Source organism: Neurospora tetrasperma, assembly GCF_000213175.1.
Source record: "Neurospora tetrasperma FGSC 2508 unplaced genomic scaffold NEUTE1scaffold_2, whole genome shotgun sequence".
NCBI lineage: Eukaryota > Fungi > Ascomycota > Sordariomycetes > Sordariales > Sordariaceae > Neurospora > Neurospora tetrasperma.
In genome coordinates, this window is record NW_009799100.1 from 4666117 (window position 1) to 4675811 (window position 9695).

At 49.4% G+C, this 9695-nt stretch overlaps 2 protein-coding genes across 2 annotated transcripts; both read right to left on the minus strand.

Annotated features, from left to right (window-relative positions):
• Nucleotides 1-1295: 1295 nt before the first annotated feature.
• On the minus strand, nt 1296-1976 carry NEUTE1DRAFT_99916 (uncharacterized protein; the record flags this gene model as incomplete). Its single annotated transcript, XM_009851661.1, has 3 exons — nt 1296-1319; nt 1676-1730; nt 1819-1976. 3 exons carry the CDS (start codon nt 1974-1976, stop codon nt 1296-1298), a joined length of 237 nt encoding a protein of 78 aa, XP_009849963.1.
• Nucleotides 1977-4246: 2270 nt separating this feature from the next.
• Nucleotides 4247-4969, minus strand: NEUTE1DRAFT_109238 (uncharacterized protein; the record flags this gene model as incomplete). The annotated part of the gene is made up of 1 exon (XM_009851662.1): nt 4247-4969. The coding sequence occupies one exon, from the start codon at nt 4967-4969 to the stop codon at nt 4247-4249; it is 723 nt and encodes a 240-aa protein (XP_009849964.1).
• Nucleotides 4970-9695: the final 4726 nt, after the last annotated feature.

Genomic DNA, 9695 nt, shown 5'->3' on the forward strand with positions numbered 1-9695 from the left:
GAAAAGAAAAGAAAAGCAAAAGCAAGCGTGCTACATCACGCACCTACATATACAACAGATGTATTCTAGGGCTGACCAACATTACCTGAATGGTAACAATCGCAAGCCCTCAAGTTCCCTAATCCATCTCTATGCAGCATCTGAAACGAAAGTCGCAAGAGTGCGCCGCCTTATGTCCGAGACACAGCGATGAGGCTCAATTCGACAATTAACAGGTGGAATTAAACCCCCAAGAAGAAAAGCCACAGTTACACACACACACACACACACACACAAGGCATGCATGCATGCATGCATACAAGACATTCGATGGATTTTTTATACAAAAAATCTGGAAACGTCGCTAAAGGAGGAAAGTGTCTACCTACTGCTTGCTTGCTTCCATGTGTCTTTGTACTCTTCTTGTGTTCTGTTACACAACAAAGAGTAAAACTCGGAGTTTGTCCTTTGTTTGTAAGAGATCATTACCAAGTGTTAGTGCATGAATTGTTATAGGGAGTCTATAAACCAAATAAGTAATGATAATAAGTCGTAACGAGACTTTGTTACACGGAGTCTGATTCAGGGACTTTGCAACTTACAAGTGTATAAGTGCAGTTCAAAATGTCATAGTGTACGGTCGACCGGTGGTTGAACATAATATCCCTTTTGGGAAGTCCGGTGGAGCACTCGAGTCTTCTAAGAGCACATAGGCACCATTGGTTGTATCGACTATTCATTCCTTAATCATTCCTATCTTTGCGCTACCTTTTCACATTCCTCCCCTTTTTTGAGCCCGTACCAGGGTTTTATTCCCTTTAAGACCACACTCTGGTCTTTTCCTTCTATAACAGACGCTAGAAAACCATTTTGATCATCCCACCAAATGAGAAATAAACAGAAAGAGAGACGCGTACCCATAACCTCCTTAGAAACCCCGTCCTTTGTCCCGTCTAACCAGGTATATCCATCAAAGCCGTGAAACTCCATCTAGCCAGTGAATGTTGTTTGTCTTTTTTGAGCGCGCGTGCCACAACGTGTAACCATGATCCATCGCAAAAGGTCGAGGGAAAACAAGCCAAAGGGGAAAAAAGGGGGACGACCAGTATTCACCCGGGGATCCGGCCGGTAACTAGGCAAGGTTCGTTTTGGAAGTGTTGATAGCCTGTTCTTCCCCCACAAGAAGCATGACTGAGTGACTGACAGCGGGCGGCGCAGGATCCAACACAGCGGAATCTGGGGTCCGCCATTTCCGCTAGTTGGATAAGAGTAATTCCGGAGATAGCACACTCTTCTCAAGCACGCACCCGCCGCCCCTAGGAGCGGCCGTAATGCCATACCTGTAAGTAAAGTGCATGTGTGTGTGTTCACCGTCTGTTGTCAGTGTGAATAAGGGGGAAGTATGGAATATCGCAAAATGAACCACGAGGATGCCCGAGAATAATGGTGTGACGACGGCCGTTAGGCTTTCGACTGGTATTGTCCGCCGGTGTCCGATCGAAGATTGCCAAGAAAAAACCAAAAAAACAAAATCATCGCGCATCGTCTTGGGGTTCGTTCTTAGCCGTGGGCAGCGTTTGTCCCGTTGCCTGGAGACACTGATCGGGCAGAAGTGCCAACAACCTGCCGTAAAAACGATTAGCCTCCAAACGGAAACCATCATTGGCAGAAACGCTTTTCACTTTATGCAACTTACCGATACTTGCAACAGACCAACCAGCCACAGCCCCAGAATAATCCCCAAAGCACACCTATCAGAACCATTTTCCAAGGGACATGGCAAAACCCTCAGTGGCCGAGATCTGTGCCGGCCAGGTACAGAAGCGGGCCTAAGCAGACCCTGGGATGCAGGGACGGCACGTTCTCATCTTGCAGTACCGGCACTCATAGATGAAGTAATGGGGCCCTGACTGGCATAGCTGACATGTCCATTGGATCAAGCTACTCTCTGACTTGATCAGGACGAAGTGGTGCGCGCAGCCGTTGGAAAGTGCCATTATGATAGTTCGACGGTGCTGTTTGGTCACCCGAAGAAGGCCAGACTAACTTAAAGCCACCTGGTTGGTTGCCGAAATGGATATTCGAAAATTCAATACCCGTATAAATCTGTCAGTGCCGGTAACGTTGGGCCTCGGCGTTAATTGAGGACTCTTGTCTGAAAAGTGATGCACTCTGATAGGACGTTAGAACCAGAGGGAAAGCCAGGAAAAGCCAGTTTGGGTGATAGGATCATTGGGATTGCCCCATCACGGAATTCTTAAGATCTCTCTTACCGATTTATGTAGCACAGCGACCTATAGTTGTCTTTCTGGACAATAAAGAAAATAAGTGTACGCGGGTGAGTTCGAGTGAAGTCGAGATGAGATGTGGAAAGTTTTTGGAAGGCTGAGTAGTCAATGCTGATTTCTGGACTTAGGAGGAAGAATGGAAGGGAGGATCCAGGCTAGATATAGATTCACAACCGAAGCAGGTGAGGTTGGAGTTTATGGTAAGTTGGAGCCGCGGACGTTTGGTGAAGGGCAACGGCCGGTGTTTGTAAAACGTGAAGCTCAAGTTTTTCGACGGGTATCGAACTGGAGTAAACGGAGATAGATGGGTCAGGCCTTTGTTCTTGTGTTTTTAGCCGTTTGAGAGTTCGAGCATGCTTCTATAAAAGCTGGTAGCTTGACACAGCGACCCGTCAAATCCAAGGTGGGAAAAGTTGGGACGACCCAGCGGCATGACGAAGCGTGGTTTCCGAATCCGAAAGGAAGGGGTCCTTGGTCCGTCACCGTTCCATAGACATTACACGGGCCCGGAAAATGGGGATGGGGGAGATAGAGTAGCCGGCCTCGAAATCATTGACCTCAGAGTAGCTAGGTCTGAGTAGCAGGGCGAAGTAGATGATGGCCATGTCCCTGCCTGTTCCATCCCTGCAGAGAGGATCCCGTCATATTCTCTTTCCCCAGGCCTGGTACATATAACCTGACTGGAACCACAGTTGTTCGGGCCCTGGGCATCCAACGTCGAGCCGGAGACCGGGGCAGGCCACATGGGGAGAAACAGCAGAGTGATAACATGGAAAGGGACTAGGTCAGTGAGCACCACCGGGCCCCACGAGTTTCCATTCAGTTTCCATGTAGCAGATTGTCTAGCTCCACTAGGTGCTGCCCTAGCGTACCACCCCTACACTATCTAGGGCGGAGGGTGCTTGTTAGAGGAGAGGTACGTAGAGGTGTATTGGCCCTGTCAAGTATCTCTGGTACCGGGTACATGCACTGTTTCCAGGTGGCTTGAAGGACTAGTTCTGTACACTAGAAGTTAGGGTACAACTGGATATGTAGGGCGCTGGAGGCATCTCGATTCAGTGTTGCATGTGGCATCTCTTGGCAGTTTCCATGTAGCATAGTATACCACCGTTACGGCACTTGTAAGTGGTGCAGGGCCATGGAGATGCATGCCCACAGCTCAGGCTCAGCTTATGGTAGTGGGTGGTGGGGTGTTGCAAATGTCTTTCCAGGCCTAGTTTCCCACAGCGTCACGGTGTCGCGTGTTTCTCGATAATCACATCCTTTTCCTGGTACCTGGTGTGATTGAGGACGACGACAACAACGAAACAGATCCATGACAGCCAAACAACCACCTCCCGCCGGTTTCGGCACCCAACTCGGCACTAGCCACAATTGAAATGACATCCATTGGATTGAAAAGGGTTGGCGACATATCAGCCAAGTCCGAGACAACAGGGCATTCCCGACGGCAACAAGACCGCCAAAACACTTGAACCGGGCAGAACATCGCACTTGTTGTGTCTTTGTTGACGAGGGAACCCTGTCCTTATGTATGCCCTCTGTAGCCTTGCTGAATCGTGTCCCTTGGCAGAATCATGACCCCTTTTTGGGGTTACGATTGGGTAGCTTGGGGCTACTCGGAGCATCACGAACCGACTTATCGAGGCGGATCAGTCGTCAACCTTGGATCCGGCCGTTTTCCTTGCGCCGTGGCCTTAAGGACAGGTCTAGGAACCTAAAAAGGGTGAAAGACTTGACAACTAATCCCTCACCCAGACACTGATGCTTTCCCGAAGAGCCGGGAATGCGCAACAGCCCGAGGAAACGAGGGATTAGCAGCAATCCAGCAGCCAGCCAAACGGTCAAAAAGAGGGAGTTCATTGGCTCATCCGGTCCTCACGCCGCAAACGAAGGGGATGTCTCGGATGGGAAAATCGACAACCAGCCTTGGGAAACACTCCGGCGGCAGTCTGACGCCACGGAATGCTGCACGACGTCTATGGAGCGACGTTGTACGAAACAGGCCATTGAAAGTTCAAAGGATATCCCAGCTCCGTGCTCCAATGTCTCCGACCGGCCACTGGAGCAGACGACATCTGGATGAGGCAGTCGGCCGGCGGTGAGTTCGACCATGTTGCATCCCATATGGACAAGCTGGGACGCCGTCTCCTTTGCTTTGACAGGTTCGACAGGGGGTCGGTGTGAAGGGGGTGACGAAGTAGACGGGAGTCCTCAGCAGCCGAGAAGCGTTCACAGCCTACATCCAGCGGCACTCGATGGGTATCAGGATGGCCAAAAGACGGGGGTAAAGCGCAATATTCACTAGCTCCATGGCCCAGTGTCCACCAATCCCCCATCATAGGGTCGGAGGATGGACTATGGGATGTGCCCAACTCGAGTCTAGTCATTGGTGGCCAATCGAATGGGACGGGGAAGGATGATGTGCCCAGGAACGTGAAAGAGTCACTCGATGATCTTCTCTTGTCTCCGCCACCCGGTCCGTAGAGGTCATCACGACCATAGAGGTCCTGAGAGATGGTCGACTGGCAATAGCGCTTGGGTTCATTCCGTTGAAGGCGGAATGTGGAGAGGCGCCGGGTGAAACGGCTATGAAGATATGGTGCTTGTGTGATGGCCCACGGTGGCTTGTTTTGGGTCTTGGAAATAATCCACAGCGGTGATGCCCAAACGAGATGCTTGGAGCCTGAGAAACCTTCCATTTTGTCAGGGTGATGAAATCATCCCATGGAAGGGAAGGGGGAGCTTTGAGCACCGACGTCTGCTACTTGGTTTGCTACCCTCGGGTGGCCGTTGATGATCTGCCTTAGATTCCATCTCACTGTCACTCCTTTCCACTTTTATCTGGAACACCCCGCCTGAGCTCACCCATTATGGCAGGCAAGAACTGAAGATCGCTCTGTACTATCTTCCGTGCGAGTCGCAAGGGGACTACGTAAAGGGCAAGTGCGACCTGCTGCTCGGCCCTGTCTCCTCTACCTAGGTAGGTAGGTAGGTAGGTAGGTAATTCCGCTAAGATTGGGCACCTAAGCCTAGCGTAAGTAGAGGTACTTCTCGGAAAGGCACCATAACTCGGCGAGCTCCTTCCATGTCTTGTTCCTGTCTTTTGCATTTGCTCCTTCTGGATCCACAATTTTTGTGAATTGCTGCTTTGAATTATGCACGTTTCTGTGCCTGGCTTCAATGGCGGACTTCGTCCCGACCCAATCGATGCTTCCCTGCAAGAGGAAATCACCTCGACCTAGTTACCTCTAGTGTACTCAGCTTCTTCATCTCCAGGACCTCTGCCGTCACGAGTTTCTTATCCCACCCAACCCCGATCAGAGCACATGTTGTCCCTGGCTGCCGGATCACCATCTCAACGGTCAAACCCCGACGTCTTCGCCTTCAGGGTCCGAATGCGAATACCCTTCAAACCCGGGATGGAACGTCACCAGTGTAAAGCCATCAGCAAAGGCCACAAAGCATCTTCAGATGTCAGCTTCGGGCCGACGCAACACCATTTGCGAAAATGAGACTCCTCCCAGAAGAGGACCCGGAGGAGGTTTACCGGGGCGACTGCTCATCTTACCTGAGGCATGTGGTGGGGCACCATCTCTAACCTGCGCCATCATCTCGAGCATGATGTAGATGTGTCCATGTCGCTGTTCTTGCCTGATATCATTCATCACGGTACACCACAGCACAGTCGGGTCAGCCCTTCCAGTGTTCCGCTGAACAGTGACACCTCAGATGGGCGTGGGAGATATGTACATGGTATGTATGCGTGGGTCGAATACTACAGTATGCTGCCAGCCTAGCAAGGGTACCTACGAGGGTAACCGTCGAGCTGGAGCCTCCCCCTGGTGCGGAATCTTCTGAAAAGCTTCTAGCGCCCTTCGCTAATACTTGTTAGGGTAGCCATGACGCTCCAAGGGGTTGATAGTGGAACAAGCCTCTGTTCCACGAAAGCTTCCACGCAGTAGCCCTCGCACAAGGGGCCCGAAGGTGCCTCCGGGGCTCCGTTAGCTATGTCGAACGCCTCACATCCTTCCAAGCCGAGGCATCGCAACCAATGCCATAGAGAGTCCGTCGAACCATTTCCAACCCATGGTGCCCGTACTTCGAGGGGCGTTGCACATCGAACGACCATTGCGATTCCGTTAGAGTGGCTGTGTTCGTCACTGTACACACAGTTCAGGAGTGATGCTGGAATTGGCGCTACCTCTGCACTGCAGCCACATGTTTCTCCTCGTTCGGCACCATTACTCCTTTCGGCACTTCCCCAGCTTGACAGTCTATCAGATGCCTTTTGAGATCGCCTCAACGGCGTCGCACGTCCCTCCGAAAGAAATGAAGGCCCACGGCATTATTACGGCGAGAGCGCCTGGTTTCCACCACTTGCGACAATAGCGGATCTGAGGGCGGATATACGAACACATCACCTCATTCCGAACACAGGCTCAGTCTTTCACTCTAGTACAGAATAAAATTCCGCTAAAAACGTCGGATGTGGCCGATACGGCAGTTTGCAGATGGACGTACCGTTTAGTCGATCATCGCCGGCCACCGGCAGCCTGGCAACCAGTACAAGCTTGACTTTCTGCCGCACTGCTGACCAGCCAATTGGCATGATTCCGGTCCGCTCTGCTGACTTTAAACTCATGCGCTTCGCCTAAAGCCGCCTACAGTAGGTATGATTCTTTGCGTCCTACCTAGCCTAGCGAGCAAAGCTACACTACCTACACAGCGACCGCCCAACTACAAGACCGTGTGCACAAGGCTTTTGAATTGTAAACATGCCCATTTGGCCGCTGAGTACCACGATACATAGAGTGAGCGGCGGTGTGAATGGATAGGCTGGGCTAAAGCTATCAAACATCCACGCTAATCAATGTCTATAGCATGACTTACTGTGTAAAGCGGCCGAATCGTGGATGCTGGCTGTCTAGAATCAATCTTCCACCTGCCATCGTCATGGCCACTGTTCAAAATAAGGTCCTGATAACCGTGCCCAGTCCACCAAGATCTCTCGCATTTGACATATAACGGTACCTGATTACATGCAGATAGACCTACCATGCATCTACAGTGTACATGCAGGTCGCTTAAACCGGACCTTTCCCCTCAAATTGGTGCGTCTGAACTCTGCAATTCCATCACGTCAGATACGACTACACGTTTGAGCTAGTATCATTGAGCCTTGAACTAACAGCTTTTGTCACTCTGTATGCAGCAGTGATTACAACTAGAGTGTGGTGCCGTTACCTAAAATCTTTGGTCTACTATTCAGCCAAAGTTCAACGTTCCCGGGAATCCGAACTTTCCAAACAATATGACATCAGGAGAGGAACTTGGCCAAATCCATCATATCATATCGCAATATGTCAAGTCAGCTATGTAATGCCGCGGAGATCTGGTACGTCGTCCAAGATGGCCCTTAGCCTCATATGCTGGTACCCGACGTCACGTCAAACCGTTGCACAGTGATGAACGCCATCCCGTTCGTAATGGCGGGGAGTTCTACCTACCTCACATACAAAAGGTATCTTGAAGCCTTCTAGTGAGTTCTCAACCACCCTTTTCGATACTCATCAACCAAGTCCAGGATGCTGAGCTCTCACCGCAAGTTAATTTCAGACAAGAGGTCCCGGTGTATGTCAAACAGGAAAAACGGCACTATTTCCCATGGTTCGAATGTTATCAAGAGACTTTATGCGTCCTTGCTTTGTGCAACATTTGAACCTCTTCAAAATATTTCATGCTTGGTAGGCCAAAAGATGGAAGTTCGACTCATAAGCCTATGACCCGTCAGGATATGCCATCAAAGCAAGTGCTTCTGATTTGGGTGCTGCTCATGCTTCCTCCATCTAGAGTTCAATTATAACCTCCAAAGACGTAAAGTAGACTCGACAGTCCCCAACTAGTCCTAGTAGTATTGTACCACTATAGGTAGGCCTTCATAAGTTTTCGACTTATGCTTCCTCCCTCTCTTCATTTCCCTTGCATCACTAGCCGTTCATCCGAGCCGTTGAAAAAGGATACTCCTCCTTCTTGGCGGTAAATCCGCTGCGCCCACCAGTATCACTCAACGTTGCGCCACAAGGTTCCTTTTCAGTTTTTTTGGGGGGTAAAGGGGGGGTGGTTTAGCTAGCCAAGAATCCACTTATCACCTTTTTGAAATTTACAATACCTTGAGTCCACCCTCCAGATGCAGTGAGACAGATGCTCAAACATCATCAGTATGTATATTCGTGCCCTAAATAGGGTACCGGTACTCCGTTTGCTTTCTCCAAAGACACAGGTGGTACGGTACGTTGTAGAATGCGCAAGTGAAGGTGAAGCACAGCTATCAATCCATACTGTTTAACGGTGACGAGATCGACCATCACAGCAACCGTTGCCCGCATGGCTCGCAGTGCACGGGAACGAACACACAGGAACTTCCAGATTTGTACACTAGGTACGCTCGGCGGGATCGAAGCATCATGCTTGCAAAAAGAAGTATGTACAAGCGTTTGCTTTTACCCGGTTGGTATTTTTATTTTCCCCCTCCTCAAAACGCAGTGAGTGGTACACATGCGCAAGGATATATCCCAGAAGTTTATAGAGTTTGTCACATATTTCCAGTCAGCCAAGCGGTGAACAATGTCTGTGCTTGATGTGCTTTTACTACACTACTACTTCTGACCTCTAGCCTGTTGAGTGCCTCTGTAATTAAAGGAAAGAGAGATAAAACGGTTTTGCAATATCAAAATACATGAGGTTGCTTGATGTAACTAATCACATTTGAGATCTCTACTTCTTCTTCAACAGTCAGAATACTACCACACCTTCCTGTCTGGCTGTACTACACTACACTACACCACACCACCACCACCTTGGAAGAACGATGTTTGGCTCGTATAGAAGATACCTTTAGTCTACCTAACAAGAACATCATGTATTACAGTTCTTCTCTTGGCGCACAAACAAAAGCTCATCACATAGGTAGTCTCTCGGTCGAGATGCAAACCCTACTATCTACGATTCCATCTCAACCATTGGAGACATTTGTTTTTTAGTGATTGCCTTGTACTACAAGTATGATTACAGTGTAGGAACTAATCAGCTAGTTAGTAAGGATTCGTTGGTGGATTGAAGAAGATAGAAATCAGGGAGAGACTAAAGAGAAAGAGGGACAAGTAGATTAGAGGACAAAAAAAAGGGGAAATGACGAGAAAAAAAAAAGAGGAAAAAGAAGAAACAGAGCACAGAAAATAACAAGGAAGAAAGAGCATAAGTTAAACGGAGGGAAAAGTTTAAGACAGGGAGAAAAGAGAGAGAAGGGAAGGGAGTAAGAAGAAGAGAGATAAAGAGAGTAAAAGGCAAAAAGACCCTTTTGCGTTGTTGACGTCAGCTCAGCTCACTAAAGCCATGTCAATTGATACCGACTAGGAGGAGAACGAC